We start from the raw sequence: 18195 nt of genomic DNA on the forward strand, positions 1-18195 counted from the left end.
GAGTGTCAAATGCTGCGGCAGCAATGTTCATTGTGAGCTATGAGTACTATTGTTTTTAATTCTGTGCTTCCCAGCCTATTTATTACACCATTGATTTAAATTTTCTTCCCTCGCCCAACAAAGAATTTCAAACTTATTCATGGAGCTCTGGTATATTCATTTCCCAGCCAAACTTCAAACTGGGAATACTCTTACAGATCCTTGATGCCTGATGGATTTTGTAAGTGTCAGGTTGTGACTAGTCTTCACACTCATTCTAACCTGCACTGCTGCTTCTGCACTTCTTACCAACACTAAGCTGAAGGCTTTAACCTGGAGTGTTGTCTCTCTGCAGTCAATTTTTCTACGCATCCCTGCTGACTTGTTTTCTTTTAAGCACTTGCAGCTGCTGACTCTCTATGAGTGAGCAGCTCTTAAAATGATAAAGTCTTCAAAGCTCCAAATTCACTTGATCTTCTGCAAATTTCTTCTCTTGGGCCCAATGGACCTCCTTCCACCACCTTGTAAAAAGCAACAATGCCCATGGGTAGTTTATTGAGTGATAGCAATTAGTTACACCAGCCAGTTAATGGAGTTTGTGACACAATTTTAGGTATCCCTATCTCTGTGCCAGAAGATCAAAGTTGAAGTGCCACACACTCTGGAGATACATCATAATACCGTCCGAAAAGATTGATTTTGAATAACTACACTAACGTGTTAGACATTGCTAATAAGACCAGTGAGAGACATTTTGACACGTTTATTTCCTTTGAGATGCAGAGCTGTTCTCTTGGCTTCCCTTACTCAACATTATGTCATTAGATTGGATAAAGCTTAATACAGTCTCTAATCTTAACCTTTTCAGAACCAGTACCCTCTACTTCATACATGGTATTTAATTAGCTCCTTTAGTTGAGTCACTGCGTGTAAGTTTAACACTGGATTTACAGAAGTCACTACATTTGCATGACGAAACAGTATTCTCTTAATTAGTGAAGGTGATTGTAGTGATTGGAACCAGATGGATCTTGTTAACTATGAGGTTGTTGATTGGGTTTGTAAACCTGGGCTAATTGGGAAAACCGTGGCTGACACATATAAGCAGGAGATTCAGACTCTCCTTGGTTCAAGTGACTAACCTGACCAGGCTGGTCACAGCTAGTCTACTGTGCACATGTAAATAAAGGGTGACTATTTTTTGTCCTTATTCATTCATGGGATGAGGGCATTGCTGGCTAGGCAGCATTTATTGCCCATTTCTAATTGCCTGGACAGTACTTAAGAGCCAACAATATTGCTGTGGGTCTGGAGTCACATGTAGGCCAGATCAGGTGAGGGTGGCAGATTTCTTTCTCTGAAGGACATTAGTGAACCTGATGTGTTTTCCTGACAATTGGCAATAGATTCACAGTTATTATTAGGCTCTTAATTACAGATATTTATTGAATTCAAATTCCACCTTTGGCCATGGTGGGATTTGAACCCAGCTCCCCAGAGCATTACTTGGGTCTCTGGATTAGCAGTCCAATGATAATACCACTAGGCCATTGCCTCCCCATTTGGTGATGGGATACCCGCCTCTGTGCAGTTACTTCAGTGATCTTTTGAGACATTTAAGATGATTAAAAGATTTGATAGGATAGATGGAGAAAGACTGTTTTATCTGATGAAAAGACTGTTCAATGCCACCAGAAAATGTAGAACATGAACAGAAGGCTTAATGGCCTACCTGTGTTCCTGTATTGCTACATCTTTATTTTTAAAATTCTGAACCCATTAATCTCATCCCTGAACATGTTCTATGTGCACATAGTTCAGTCCTGCTCAAGAAAATGGTGTCTATCCAGTTGCATCAAGATTCGATCACATTTAGAATTTCAGGTTGGATACCTGTCTATGTAAATATATGGGGCATGTGGGGAACAGTGGAAGTGAGGCATACTGTATGATTTCTGGCCAGTAGGCATATTTTTGGTTGTGTTGCGGCGATGGAATTAAGCTGCGATACCTTTCACAAACAGCCTGATACTCTGCTGCATCTGTTTCAGAATTTACTCCAGCTCCAGAATTTCAATACGCTGATGGCTGTCGTCGGAGGCTTAAGCCACAGTGCCATATCCCGCCTGAAGGAAACATGCTCACACCTTGCTCCGGAAGTTACAAAGGTAAAGTAACAAGTTCCAGAAAGATGCAAAAAAGGTTGGGTAAGAAGTGGCCAATTGGTTCATTCCTGCTTCTTGTATGTACGTCATGACTAGATTCCAGATACTTTTGATGGATGAGGACAACACACCAGATGTGCACATTGATAGACATTTACTGTCTACACATGATTGAGCTGGGCTTCACTATCGAACCTCCTTCATTCAGGTCTCAGTTCCATGTGATCTTGCATTGTCTGACGTCAATGCTGACGCTAGCAGTTATTATTGCGGTAACATGTACAATATTAGCATTATGAGATAGTTATTTGCATCACTCTGTTATCCCTGTGTGTTGCACTGTTGACTACTTACCTTATGTCCTTGTGTGGATTCTGTGACCCCTCCTGCCTGCAAATTCTTACAAATTTCAGGTCACTTACATATGCTGTTCCGCTTGAGCAAACCCCTGAACTTGTCAATATCTCTTTGGATTACCATCCGAAAACTCAGAAGGGATGTAGCAGTTGGGATTTCATCCCATTTACTTGATATCAACATTCCAACACTTGGTTCCATGCTTCCTTCTCTGATATATTCTACAAGGTGGATTCACACTAGACCTCTTTTAACCCATAAACTGCGTTATTTACAATAGTGAGCTGAACAAGTAATGATTTGACGTAGTTTTCACCGTAACATGAGTTAATTTTGTATCCCCTTTCGTAGCAAATGTCTCCTTTTTATCCAGCTAAATGCCAGATACTCTTCTTGGGCAGTTTGTCTGAAACTGGAGTCAGTGTTAAATCTAAGCTAGTTTGATCTTCGAGGAAACGTGTCTTCTGTCTGCCTCACTCAGTAGTCTTTGCTGGAATGTATCTTTGACACTGTTCTCTTTCATTTTGCCACTGCTGTACACAAAGTGTCTAATTTCTTCCCTTTTCCATGGGGTTCACCTCAGGGAATGTCCACAGTGGCTACTATGTGGAGGAGGCTTATTCAGATCATCTTAAATTGAGTATTACATGCAATTATTCAAACATTTATTATTCAGGCCTCTTAAAATATGAAATTGGTCCCTCTTCCTTGCTTGTATGTGCTTATCTAATGAAAGTATCTGAAATGAGGGAACAGTTCCTTGAAATTAAAATTGTACAGTATTCAGAATACACCAGAACATAACACCCGACTCCAGTCACATCATTATACAAAATCTGTATCTGTTTGGGCTCTTTTCCGAAAGAATGTTTCAGTGTGTAGGATGGTTGATTAATAGAAAAGTTTCCACCTTATTTAACATAACCTCTGTTTTCAAAAGATATTTTTCTTTTAAATCTCCTCCATTTTTGTCACCATTTTCATCACTAGGTCTGGAATGAAATGACCGAACTCGTCTCCTCAAATGGGAATTACTGCAATTATCGGAAGGCCTTTGCTGAATGCGAGGGCTTCAAGATTCCGATCTTGGGAGTTCACTTGAAAGACCTGATTGCCGTCCATGTAGCTTTCTCGGACTGGATAGATGATAATAAAGTGAACATTGTTAAAATGCAGCAGTTGTATGTTACATTTAATGAACTGGTTTCACTGCAAGATGCAAATCCACATTTAGAACCAAATATGGATTTAATACACCTGTTGACGGTATGTTTAAGTGCACATTTATGTTTCTATGTGTATCCATATGTGTGAGTGTGTGTGCTTGTGTACATTTCTGATTACATGCATGTGTATGTACTTACAGGGGTATAAATGTGTGAGTAATGTGTGGCTGATTGGCATCATATCATTTTAGCTATGTCAGGGCTGAAGTTCATTATCCCTGATCACTCCTGAGCAGGACCAGGGTGACAAAACTCCTCTATGATGCTGAACTCCCATCCACCACCAACTCCACCCAACACCCACCCCCTGCACACCTCCCCACCATGCCAGCTATGCCCACTGACTTCAGACTGTTTCAGTATAGTGCCTGATTCAGGCATGCAAATTGGAATCATAATTGTGTGAAGTTGAAGTGACCCTGAGAAACACTGCTACTTGTGTGTGTTTTACACAGCTTTCCCTGGATTTATACTACACAGAGGATGAAATCTATGAATTATCGCTACTTCGAGAACCTAGGAATCCTAAATCAACGGTAAGTAGCTTTCATTTTCGTAACCACTGGATGTCTCAAAGTGCTTTCCAATGGGTGAAATACTTCAATGCGTAGTCTCTATTGTCATATAGAAAACATGGCAGCTAGTTAACATATAGTCAACTGCCATAAACCAGCAACGTGGTCATGACCACATTACCTATAACCCTGTGGTGATGATAGAGGAACAAATATTGGCCGGGATGCTAGGGATAACCCCCCCCCCCTCCCCCCCGACTTCAATTTAGTGCCAAGCATGTGAGTGTAGCTTTCGTTTAATACCTCCTCTGAAAGATAATGCCTGCAACAATGCAAAACCCCTGAAGGGCTGCAGTGATGTGTCAGGATGGATTTTTGTTATCACATCCTGCAGTCTGTCTCAAACCTAAAACCTTGTGACTCAGAGGCAAGAGCGGCTATTAACGGAGATGGTCGTGATTTGATTTGATTTGTTACTGTCACATGTACTGAGATACGGGGAAAAGTGTTGTTTTGCATGCTGTATAGACAGATCACACTATACAAGTGCATCAGCGTAATACAACAGAGTGCAAAGTGCAATGTTACAGCTGCTGAGAAGGTGCAACAGGAGATCAACATTAACGTTTAAAAGGTCCATTCAAAAGTCTCTTAACAGCGGGAAGAAGCAGTTCTTTAATCTGGTCACACGTATACTTTTAAACCTTCTTCCTGGACAACTAGAATCAGTGGGTTTCCTTCAGCTGTGTCAATCTTAGGATTTGGCAGGGTGTACTTTTACCTGAGTTAGAAACATGAGGGAAACTGAGGGCTTTTGTTTTCCTGGTTCTTTCTTTCTTACGATGGAAGAACCAGCCAATGCCTGCCATCTGTGAAGAGAAGATAGACCATCCTTAGCTCTGCAATATCCACTTTCCATTTCCAAACTGCCCCTGGCCATTTCCTCCCTCTCCTGTGTAAGGATCTAATTGAGAAAACTTTTAAAAACAAAAGAAACCCCTCTTTTTGTTTATTGTTCACTTCACTGACCCTGGCACTCTTGGTTGGACACACATTAGCTTGGAATAATTGGCATGGCATGCCAATGTAAGCCAGTCCGGAGACAGGATGGTGCTCTTTGGAAACGGATTATCTCCCTGCCCTCATCTCCCCTTTCAACAGCATTTGAACTTCTGTTGCCCTGGAAACTGCCAACGATATTGTTCATCAGCTTCACCAGCATTTTCTGGAGCTTTGGCTAAACCCACTCTGTGTTGATGGGGAGAGTTTTTGTTTAGGGCTGACGGGTTTGGGTATGCAATATCAAGTGAACCAGCAAAGATAGCTACAGGACGCCTACATGGGCGCAGATGGCGATGATGGTGACACAAAGCCATGATGGAATCTTCTCAAATCTCCAGCCACTTCGCTGGCTAATGTCACCCCGACTTCTGGGGGCTATATCCCTCACTGCATGGCTCACCTCGTCTGGCTCTTACTGATTGGCAGGTTACTATGAATGAACGCAGCTTTAGTAATTATCACAACATCCCCTAAGTCAGAAACGTCAATGAAGAGCACTGGAAATAATCAGCAGGTCTGGCAGCATTTTGTGCAGTGAAAGGATTTCAGTCAAGGACACCTTGTAATGCATGCTTTTATATATTTTAATTTAGGATGTGTTGCCACAATTGTTGGTAACAGTTGGGAGGGAAGGCTAGGCTGGTGTATAAGGGAGGAAAGAGCACAATGTTTTTTTTCTATTTGGATCATGACATGTAGGCATCACTGACTGGATCAGCATTTGTTTCTCATCCCATCTTCCAAACTGTGTTCATGAACGATTGATCCATCAGCTCTGGGGGAACACGAGGTGGTAACTAGCAGGAAGGTTCCTTGCCCATGTTTGACCTGATGCCATGAGACTTCACAAGGCCAGAGTCAATGTTGAAGACTCCTGGGGCAATTCTCTCTTGACTGTATGCCACTCTGTCACTGAGACAGGGATAGTGATGATGGTGTCTGAGGCATTGTCTATAATGATTCCATGAGTACGATTACATCAGGCTGATGCTTGACTGGTCTGTGGGAAGGCTCTCCCAATTTTGGCACAAGACCCCTCATATTGGTAAGGAGGACTTTGCAAGATCAACAGGGTTCAGTTTGCAACCAGGTGGTCCACCTAGATTCATCTCTGTTAGGCTTTGCTGCAGTTTGATAGAACTGTTCAGCCATTTCAGAGCCAATCACATTGCTATGGGCCTGGAGCCACATGTAGGCCAGCCCAGGTAAGGATGGCAGATTTCTTTCCCTAAAGGACATCTGAGAACCAGCTAGATTTCAGAACAGTTGTGCCATGATCATTGTAGGCTAGATTTTAATTCCAGATTTATTTTGTTAACTTTTTAAATTCCTCCAACAGCTGTGGCGGGATTTGAACCCAATATAAACATTGGGATTTCAAGTCTAATGACCTCCCCACCATGCCACTATTCCACCCAACTCAGGAGTGAGCTGAAAGAAGAGGAAACAGCAAAAATATTTGCAACAGGGCTTATTTCTGTGCTGAAACACCCCACAATTACTATGTACTACAATGCAATACAAAGTAACATTTCTTTTACAGCCTAGCACCCCAACCACTCCGAACAAACATGTGGCACTTGTAGACTGGGCACCTGGGCTGACACCAAAACCAGATCCCACTGTCATCAATAAGCACATCCGCAAGATGGTTGATGTAAGTATATTTGAAAGAAAGCTGTCTCAGGAAGCTCTCATGCTTGGTATTGATTTGAGTGTGATTTTACATCTGAATTTCAGCATTGTCTGTCAAAACCTACTGATGTGCAACTAAATAGAGTGCAAATGAGGAAAAGATATATCTGAAGCAGATTAAGGCTTTTGCCCTCCGTCAGGGGGAATATTGTTTAGGGCAGGGAATAGTTTTGCCAGGACATGACTCTGTCTCATGGACCCATTGAGTCACAGAGCTATAGTTATACAGCATGGAAACAGACCTTGGTCTGACCAGTCCATGCTGACCATGTTCCCACACTAAACTAGTCCTATTTGCCTGCATTTGGGCCATATTCCTCCCAACCTTTCCTCTTCATGAACTTATCCAAATGTCTTTTTAATACTGTAACTACTTGCATCCGTCACTCTTTCTGGAAGTTTATTCCATGCACGTACCGCTCTGTGTTTTCTTAAAAAAAAGTTGCCCCCTTGTCTTGTTTAAATCTCTTCCCCTCATGCCTTAAAAATATGGCCCATAGTTTTGAACTCTTTCATGACGCTTGTCATTCACCTTATCTGTGCCCCTTATGATTTTACAAAGTTCAGTAAAGCCACCTCCAACCTCCTATGCATCAGCGAAAAAAATCCCAGCCTTTCCAGTCCAATTTTATATATTCAACCCTCCAGTCCTGGCAACGTACTAGTAAATCTTTACTGAACCCGCTTCAGTTTAATAATATCCTTCCTATCGCCGGACCACCAGTGCAGCATGCAGTAGTCCTGAAGGTGTCTGCACTGTTTACTCCCCAGGCTTTCATCTTCATGTGAGCCATGATGGTGAGCATTGACCTGGGGGAGATTGGGGAAGCACAGCAGAGCATGTCCATCCATAATCCTGTCCTCTAACAATGTACACAGCTGCTTGGATTTACATAACACGTTTAGCTTTGTGATGTATCCCCGAGGTGGTTCAACAGAATGTGATCTGACAAATTTGTCATTAAGAAACGTCTGGGGAGAGTAGGAGAGCTCATCTAAAGCTTGAGGCAGGATAGTGTTCATGGAGGATAGTGCAGTGAAGAGGCAGAGGGGTTTAACAGAAGGAATTTCAGAGCTTAGGACTTCCTTACACATCCTTCATTCTGAATAGAGATAGTTGGTTTGTGATCAAGCATGGGAAGTTTTTCTGATTTCTCTCGCCCTTCCCATTTACTAGTCTGAGGATATGGGGATGAATGTTAAAACTTAGCCAACATAGCACAGACTAGATAAATTAATGGGGTGTGATTTTTGACAGGGTTAGAGCATGGATCAGTGTTGGCTGGATTGCCGTTTTGCTGGAGACTTATTTGGTACTCAGTGAGAAGTTGTGGGTAGCTAATGGATGCAAATTCATTTCAATTATAGGCCTATTAGTGGCCCAGTTCTAACAGAACCTGGAATTTCCAACTGCATTAGCCAACAGCCTGTGTCAACCTGGAACACATCTATGTGAATGCGGCACATTTGGAGCCAGAAGTGTTGAAGGTGGGGGTGTAGGAAGAGTTTATTACAAATGTATGTGTAAGAGAAGTCCCTCCCCCCATCCAGAACCCACGGCAGCTGTGGTATATTAATGCATAACTATATTGATCACTTGCCGTTGTCCTTTACTGCTTCGATGACAAATCTCACCATTCTCCTTCTTGTTCCTCCACCCCGATCCTCAATTTCCACCCTCAACTGGGCACTATAGCTTGTGGTAGGTGTGACTACAGACTGCAATGTGGATTTGGGACACAGAATTAGCTCCCGCATCCAGTTCTTGATCCCTGGTTGAAAATTCGGCCTCTGCGCTGTACAACTGGGAGCTGCATTTAAGCATTGGCAAGTCAACTATTGAGGAAAAAGTGGAGATTTCAAGCAGGTATTAGTTGTTAGAAATCTCACAACAAACCATACTCACTGATTTTATCATATCGCCTGCGAAATGTCTGCTTTGAACTGGTTTATGGGGTCAATGCTGAACTGAATGTATATTGATTGGGGGATTTAGTGGTGTAGCAAGTGGTGTAAGCAGCGTTATAAAATTATCAAAGTGTCCTATATGGCTGGTGGGAGGTGTACAACCTGTTCTGTTTGTGTTGGAATCCAAAAGGGACACCTTTTGCAATAGAAACAGGTGTATGAGTTACCTTCAATGCACCCTGGCCCCAGAAATGTTGTTGATGCTGTGTTTTGAGTCTGTATGTAGGCGGTTTCATCCTTTATGACTTGAACATGAAGCCCTGCCTTTGAGATGAATGCTTTAAACCGTGTTTTCATGTTTGTCCTTTTGATTTTTACAAGCCATCTTATTAAGAAGCTGGTATGTTTTTACTGTGGCGTTGTTTTTCTTTATTTGTTAAACTGTCTGCTGAAAACTTATTAGAGTTTTTAGTCTGTATTTAGGAACTATGACCACGATCACGATGGTTATATCTCCCAAGAGAACTTCGAAAGCATCACTGCCAACTTCCCGTTCTTGGATTCCTTCTGTGTGTTGGATAAAGATCAGTAAGTACAAGGCAATTGGCGACTTTATTTAATTTTGCTTTACATCTTGGTTTAACTGCTTCTGGTTTATAACGAGCTTGACCTTAATATGGGGCAACCTCACACATGTTGCCGCTCAGAGACCGGTCTTGGCCTACAGTTACCTCTTGAGTACCTTGGAATGTCATAGTTATAAAACCATAAGATGTAGAAGCAGGAGTTGGCCATGCAGCCTCTCATGCCTGCCCCACCATCCAATAAGATCGTGGCTGATCTGATAATCCTCAACTCCACTTTTCCTGCCTTTTCCCCATAACCCTCGGTTCCCTCGCTGATTAAACATCCATCTCAGCTTTGAATATGTAACTTCTGAGGTCATCTCTGTTTAAAATAAAAGATGGGAGCAGAGGTAATGGGAACTGCAAATGCTGGAGAATCCAAGACAATAAAATGTGAGGCTGGATGAACACAGCAGGCCAAGCAGCATCTCAGAAGCACAAAAGCTGACGTTTCCAGCCTAGACCCTCCATCAGAGAGGGGGATGGGGTGACGGTTCTGGAATAAATAGGGAGAGAGGGGGACGCGGACCGAAGATGGAGAGAAAAGAAGATAGACGGAGAGGAGAGTATAGGTGGGGAGGTAGGGAGGGGATAGGTCAGCCCAGGGAAGACGGACAGGTCAAGGAGGGGGGATGAGGTTAGTAGGTAGGAAATGGAGGTGCAGCTTGAAGCGTGAGGAAGGGATGGGTGAGAGGAAGAACAGGTTAGGGAGGCAGAGACAGGTTGGACTGGTTTTGGGATGCAGTGGGTGGAGTGGAAGAGCTGGGCTGGTTGTGTGGTGCAGTGGGGGGAGAGGACGAACTGGGCTGGTTTTGGGATGCGGTGGGGGAAGGGGAGATTTTGAAGCTGGTGAAGTCCACATTGATACCGTTGGGCTGCATGGTTCCCAAGCGGAATATGAGTTGCTGTTCCTGCAACCTTCGGGTGGCATCATTGTGGCACTGCAGGAGGCCCATGATGGACATGTCATCAAGAGAATGGGAGGGGGAGTGGAAATGGTTTGCGACTGGGAGGTGCAGTTGTTTATTGCGAACCGAGCGGAGGTGTTCTGCAAAGCGGTCCCCAAGCCTCCGCTTGGTTTCCCCAATGTAGAGGAAGCCACACCGGGTGCAATGGATACAGTATACCACATTGGCAGATGTGCAGGTGAACCTCTGCTTAATATGGAAAGTCATCTTGGGGCCTGGGATGGGGGTGAGGGAGGAGGTGTGGGGGCAAGTGTAGCATTTCCTGCGGTTGCAGGAGAAGGTGCCGGGTGTGGTGGAGTTGGAGGGCAGTGTGGAGCGAACAAGGGAGTCACGGAGAGAGTGGTCTCTCCGGAAAGCAGACAAGGGTGGGATGGAAAAATGAGTTGGGTGGTGGGGTCGGATTGTAGGTGGCGGAAGTGTCGGAGGATGATGCGTTGTATCCGGAGGTTGGTGGGGTGGTACGTGAGAATGAGGGGGATCCTCTTTGGGCGGTTGTGGCGGGGGCAGGGTGTGAGGGATGTGTTGCGGGAAATGCGAGAGACGCGGTCAAGGGCGTTCTCGACCACTGTGGATGGGAGCAGAGTGTATTTTAACCTGCACAAGACACAGAGTAGAATGACCATCAATAGGTCTTTTCCTGTATAACTCTCAACGTTTTGTGCACTTGGAATGAATACCCTCAGGAAGAGGGAGTTGTACAGTATTCTGCCAACTTTATGCAGCCAGAAAAAGAGGTCACTTTAATCTGTTGGGCAGGCATGGGAGAATTCCAGGATTTTGCAAGCCTGTATTTTTGTATTTCAGTTGCTGAAAGCCTGAAGATTTCAGCAAATAGAGTGGAAGATTTACCCATATGTTTCAATTAAGCAAAGTTGTCTTGAGGACTTATGCTTAAAGAATGGATGTTCAATGAGAAAAAAAATTAGACTGAGTATTGCACAGCCCTAAGCTACTATGAGTTCAAGTTTCAGCAAAGCAGTTTGAACATTTCAGTTCAACTCGTTTAGACAAAAACTTGTAACCATGAAACTGTCTGTTTGTTTCAGAGATAGTAGGAACTGCCGATGCTGGAGAATCTGAGATAACATGGTGTGAAGCTGGATGAACATAGCAGGCCAAGCAGCATCAGAGGAGCAGGAAGGCTCCTTTGAAGAAGGGTCCCGACCCGAAATGTCAAGTTTACCTGCTCCTCTGATGCTGCTTGGCCGTCTGCTTGTTTCTTGGTTTGTTTGTTTCTAAAATCCCCAACTAGTTCAGCAGAGTTATACACAAGGAAAACCTGTCATCGTCGTATAAAGTCCATGCGAGATTCCCCTTCCTTACAATTGTGGTTGACTCTTATCTGACTTCTGAATTCCCCACTCAAAAGCCAACTAAGGTAACACGCTCTGGCCTTTCCAATCAAATCTATTTTGCAAGAGTGAACACTAAAAGGTATTCATAAAAATATCCTAGCAGATACAAATTCAAAGTGAAAATGTTGATGCGATTAACTTGATTGAGTTTTGTTGAAGATGTAACGGCGAGAATTGATGAGGGCAGTGCAGTGGACGTGATCTATGTAGACTTCATTAAGTTCAACACCCAGACTACTAAGCTTGTCATGTTAGACTGGTTAGCAAAGTTAGATCACACAGAATACAGGGAGAACTAGCTATATGGATACAGAACTTGCTCGAAGGTAGAAGGTGGTGGTGGAAGTTTGCTATTTAGACTGGAGGCCTGTGGCCAGCGGTGTGCCACAAAGTTCTGTGCTGGGTCCACTGGTTGTCATCATTTATATAAATGATTTGGATGCGAACACACGACGTATGGTTAACAAGTTTGCAGATGACACCAAAATTAGAGGTGCAGCGGACAGTGAAAAGGTTACCTCCAGAGTACAACAGGATCTTGATCAGATGGGCCAAACGGCCGAGGAATTGGCACATAGAGTTTAATTTAGATGAATGTGAGGTGCTGCATTTTGGAAAGGTAAATCAGGGCAGGACTTATACAGTTAACGGCAAGGACTTGGGGAGTGTTGCTAAGTAAAGAGACCTTGGAGTACAAGTTTGTAGTTCCTTGAAAGTGGAGTTGCAAGTAGATAGGATAGTGAAGAAGGTGTTTTGTGCTCTTGCCTTTATTGGTCAGCGCATTGAGTTTCTGAACAGGGAGGTCACGTTGCAACTGTACAGGACATTGGTTAGGCCACTTCTGGAATACTGCGTGCAATTCCAGTTTCCTTCCTTTTGGAAGGATGTTGTGAAACTTGAAAGGGTTCAGAAAAAATTTACAAGGATGTTGCCAGGGCTGCAGGGTTTGACCTATAGGGAGAGGCTGAATAGACTGGGGCTATTTTCCCTGGAGCGTCAGAGGCTGAGGGGTGACCTTATAGAGGTTTATAAAATCATGAGGGGCATAGATAGGATGAATAGACAAAGCCTTTGCACTGGGGTGGGGCAGTCCAAAACTACAAGACATAGGTTTAAGCTGAGAGGGGAAATATTTAAAAGGGACCTAAGGGGCAACGTTTTTACACAGAGAGCAGTGTGCTTATGGAATGAGCTACCAAAGGAAATGGTGGACGCTATTATGATTACAACATTTAAAAGGCATCTGGAGGGGTGTATTAATAGAAAGGATTTAAAGTGATATGGGGAAAATGCTGGCAAATGGGACTAGGTCCAGATTGGATATCTGGTCAGCATTGACGAGTTGGACCGAAGGGTCAGTTTCCATGCTGTTTATCTTGCTGACTCGGTGACTCTAGAGCTATTTTTCAATGGAACTAATGTTGCGAAAGTTAAATATTCAGATTTGGAAAGGCAATTCATATGGAGAGTATAGCTACCACAGTCAAAGGTGCTAGCTAGTTGAGAAATGAGATAGAATCAAAAAGAAATATATAAAAGGTTAGTAGAAAAGCTGCCTGCCTAAGTTGGATGAATCTTAAATATTGAGAGAGGAAAGTGTGTAAAACTGCAGAGGTTCTAGCTACAATTGTCGCATGGGAATGGTGACAAAGGACTGGCTTGACAAATGTTACACCTTTGCTCAGTGAAGGAAAGAGAGAATCATAGTTTTAAGGATTAAGGGGTAGACAATTTAGGACTGAGATGAGGAGAAATTTCTTCACTCAGAGAGTGGCAAACCTATGGAAAGCAGTTGAGGAAAAGACCTTGAATGTTCTTAAGAAGGAGTTAGATATAGTTCTTAGGGGTAGTGGGATCCAAGGGTATGGGCAGGAAGAGGGAAAAGGGAACTGAGTTGGATGATCATATTGAAAGGCAGAGCAGGCTTGAAGGGCTGAATGCTTACTCTTGCTCCTATTTTCAATGTTTCTATGCTTCTAGGTCAAAAATCACAATGCCAAGTTATAGTCCAACCTCACATTTCTGAAGAAGGGTTCCGGCCTGAAACATCAGCTTTCCTGCTCCTCTCTCACTGCCTGGCCTTCTGTTTTCCTCCAGCTCCACGCTGTGTTATCTCAGACTCGAGCATCTGCAGTTCTGTTCATCTCTATAATTCAACAGATCTGTTTGACAACACAAGCTTTTGGAGTCTCACTCCTTCAGGCTTCGGTGACATAGGTGGTATCGGACATAGAATTTATAAGCAAAAGTTCAAAGAGTCATATAACTGATACAGTGTTGAACAATCTAAGATGGCTGTTAAATCTTTCATCCTTTAGGAAGGATTAATACGTAAATTCCTGAATTTCTTTCAAGTCATTGCCCTGAGAAAAATAAAGGTTTTATGAGTTCCCTCAGTATGCCAGGGGTGACATCCCAGGTCAGACATTTTAGATGAGGCCTTGTTTAGAACCTGGGTGTGTATCGACTTGAAGTCAGACTGGTTTTATTTCCAAAGTAGGAATTTATAAAACACCACATTGACTGTCTACAAATTGTGTGCTTTTTGAACAAAATAGAATGTATCTGCAATTACATATCGGCAAATGAGGGACCTGATAAAACATTTAGTTATCTTGGGGCAGTGACTTGAAAGAAATTTGGATATTTTCATATTAATCCTTTATAACAGATTAAAGATTTAACAGCCATCTTAGATTTGTTCAACACTGCATCAGTTCTATGATCCTTTGATCTTTTGTGTATAAATTCTGCATCTGGAGCCACCTCTCTCACACTGACACCTGAAGAAGGAGCAAGCCTCCTAAAGCTTGTGTTTTCAAATAAACATATTGGACTATAATTTGGTGTCATGTGATTTTTGACCTTGTCCACCCCAGTCCAACACTGGCACCTCCACATCTGTTTCTAGCTAGTATATGTCCGTCTGCAAACATCATCGATGGGTGGCTTTTAGAGGCAATAATTGGGGAAAATTAATTGTCAGTTCAAATAGCATGGATTACTGAATGAAAGGGATCACTGATATGTTAAAATCAAATTACCCTTAACTAACTTTGAACATTTCAATGCAATTTCTCAAAATCATGGGGTGTCAGTATAGAGTATAGATGAATAAATTGTTCCCTCTCATAAAAGGAGCAAGAATGAAAGGGCACAAACAAAAAAACAATTGGCAACTGAAGCAAATTTATACTGTCCGGTCCGTTACAGTGAGTACTGTCATTTCCAATTTTGATCTGTATGGGTTTGTATATGGGGTCCAATTGTAAATGTTTGTTGATTGTATTATGGGTGGAGAACCATGCCTTCAGGAATTCCCCTGTGTGTCTATGTTTGACTATGACAACAGGAGGACACAGTATGCCCTAACACACTGGCCACACTGCTCTACATCAAGAACATATCGTCGCATGGTACTTTGAAAACCACTTTGGTTTTGCATGTTGTGAGAATGGCCTCTTTAATCCTTGTGAGTGTTTGTCCTAGAGTGGCTGTGGGCTAATGGGCCACAATGATTCCTTGTTCAAGACTCCTAAGACCACAAGGAATCATGGTAGTCCACAAGCCCACAGCCACTCTAAGGCAACCACTTACAACGATTAAAGGCCCCACTCCCACAACATGAAGAACCAATGTGGTTTACAAAATATCATGTAATGTCTGCCACAAACATTACATCGGACAGACAGGAAGGAAACTAGACATCAGAATATACGAACATCAGCTAGCAGCAAAATGGCAAGGTGAAGTCTCCCTAATATCGATACACTCAGACGATGAAGGCTATCAGTTTAACTGGGACAAGGTAACCATAGTTGCCTGAGCCAAACATAGATACGCATGGGAATTCCTAGAGGCATTGTTCTCCACCCACCCATAATGCAGTCAACAAACACAAAATTGGATCCCATATGCAAACCCATACAGATCAAAACCAGAAATGACATTACTCACTGTAACAAACTGGGCAGTATAAATTCCAAGCGAAGTAGAATAACATCACATTATCGGAGGCTCCTCTGGTGACGAAACATCTGAACGAGAACAAGCCAGCTCGGCAAGCAAATCAACAACCTCACCCACACACCGAGCTACAGATCTTTGCCAAAACTTTAAATAGGATGTGAAAGAAAAAACCTTTTTTTTTACTCAGTGAGTAGTTAGAATCTGGAATGGGCTGCCTAACAGTGTGGTGGAGATTGGTTCTATTCAGGCATTTAAGCGGAAATTATACGATTATCTAAAGAAAACACTATTTAGGGTTGTCGGGAGAAAGTGGTAGAATGACACCAAGTTAAAGAGAGCCAGCATGGATTGGATGGGTTGAATGGCATTGTAATAATTCTGTGAAAAAATGCAGAGGAATTAATGAAGGAAGTGCAGGCATTAAGTATGTAAGCTTTAAAAAAAACTCTGATGAAGTAGCTATAGTTGACTTGTTAACAAAACAAAAATCCATGGGATTAAAGAACTGTGTAGAAATGAAATCAGCTGAGGGTCAGGAAGCAGATAGTAATTATAAATGGTTGTTTTCAAACTGGAGCAAAGGGTGCTGCATTGTCATCCAGGAAATGCCAACATTGGGACCACTGCTCTTACCGATCTCTAATTGATCTGGGGACTAAATAGAAGGCTCTGTAAAAGAACAGACATGGGCATAAAGGACCAAATGACCTCCTTCTGTGCTATGGCATTCTACAAACTATGCTAATTAAGACCTTGGTGACTGTGAATGATCCAAATTATTTTTGGGCCTCTATCATTTTCATTCTGCCTTTTACAATCCTCAGCTTGTTGAGTTTCAGCACGCGTTCATATGATTTGTTGCTATTATTACATTTTATGAGGGCCAAAATTCCCCTTGGTTTTCTTGTAGGTTTTGACATAAAAATGGAACTTGAAAATGTCTCAATAAATAATTTTTGACATGGTGCAATAGAAAAATCCCTAATGATCTTTCAGCCAGTCAGAAAACTTCTACAATGCCCCACTGCAGAATAGCATATTGTTTTCATTCGCTGTCGTGGAGTTGTAACCCTACTTTAAATCGAAATTTACGCTAAGTTAATGATTCAATATGCGCTGTGAAACAACTGTCATGCCTACTGCCAGATGGGGCCAGAGGTGAACAAGATTTTGTAGAACTGGAGAACTTCTCCTTTTGTATTCCAGCCTTCTTGAGACAAAGGTCAACATTTTATTAAGTTTTTTTTGCCAACACTTTGTACACACACACTAACCTTTGGTGACTTGAGTGCATGGTCTGCTTAAACCCCTTTTCTCCTCCTGGTCTATCACTATTCCGGAAATATTTTAATTCATCATTCTGTTCTCACGCTTATCTACATTGAACTCCATTAGCTAGTTATCCATTTTTTAAATTTATCTGTTTCCCATTATGGTTTCCTGCTCCCACCCACACAACTCACAGTGCCATCTGCAAAGTCATTCAGCTAAATTATTAGTATTACGAGATAACAAGCTGAAATTGCAGGGTGGTCCCATGGGAAGACCATTTGTTACAAGCCATTAGTAAGAGAACATCGCCTCTATGGTAAACTCTTGGATTTTACGATCTAATCAATTACAAACCTAAAACAAATGATTCAATCCAATTCTATGTAAATTCAATCTTGTCCGCCTCCCATTTTTGAGTCCCTTCCTGCTCTCCCTGCCTCACTTTTAATGGTTAGCATTGCCCATTGTGGGCTTTCTTGTAAATATTCAAATGGTTATATGGGTGTTTTGATTGCTGGTGGTTACTAGTTTTTTTAGAAAATGCAAAGATAAGAAGTCACGGTCAATTTGGTGGTGGGAAACTCGTTCAGTTGTGAATGATAGCACTTCTGGGTAGACTAAAAGACAAAATCTCTTGTGCAGATACTTCAGATTCTGTCTGAAAGGCCACAAAGAAATCAGCCAGCACTCTGCTGTCCACCACAATGGTCATGACATCAGATGGATGAGTGACAATGACTTACCGTTCACAAATGCGTGCTTTGCTGAGCTCAGTCACTCTATGACCTGGCATAAGGTAGGAACCATGTGCGGGTCCTGAGCCTGCACTTTGTCATTGAGACGCCTGCAACTTTGTGCCAGCCAGGCTCCTAACTGGTTGCCTCCACATTTGCGCTTCCCTTGAGAATGGCAGGAGCTCCGATCACATGATGCCAGTGTGCACCAGTGGAAAAATGGGCAGTTTTGAGGTGGAATTGTGAGCTTCAACAATGGAGGTGAACATAGAAATGTGGGACAAGGAGGAGGCCATTCAGCCCTTCAGGCCTACTCTGTCTTTCAGAAAAATCGTGGTTTTTCTGGTTGTGGCCTCAACTCCAG

The 18195-nt window shown here is 42.6% G+C and overlaps 1 protein-coding gene across 3 annotated transcripts in view; it reads left to right on the forward strand.

Moving 5' to 3' along the window:
• rasgrp3 (RAS guanyl releasing protein 3 (calcium and DAG-regulated)) overlaps nt 1–18195 on the forward strand; it is a 111702-nt gene that overhangs the window by 67203 nt on the left and 26304 nt on the right. For all 3 annotated transcript variants that reach the window (XM_048536062.2, XM_059648692.1, XM_059648691.1), the window contains 5 exons: nt 2031–2147; nt 3492–3767; nt 4183–4263; nt 6848–6961; nt 9380–9495. In XM_048536062.2, coding sequence (XP_048392019.1) covers nt 2031–2147; nt 3492–3767; nt 4183–4263; nt 6848–6961; nt 9380–9495 — 704 coding nt within the window. The remainder of the gene's footprint in view (nt 1–2030; nt 2148–3491; nt 3768–4182; nt 4264–6847; nt 6962–9379; nt 9496–18195) is intronic.

Source organism: Stegostoma tigrinum, chromosome 9, assembly GCF_030684315.1.
Source record: "Stegostoma tigrinum isolate sSteTig4 chromosome 9, sSteTig4.hap1, whole genome shotgun sequence".
NCBI lineage: Eukaryota > Metazoa > Chordata > Chondrichthyes > Orectolobiformes > Stegostomatidae > Stegostoma > Stegostoma tigrinum.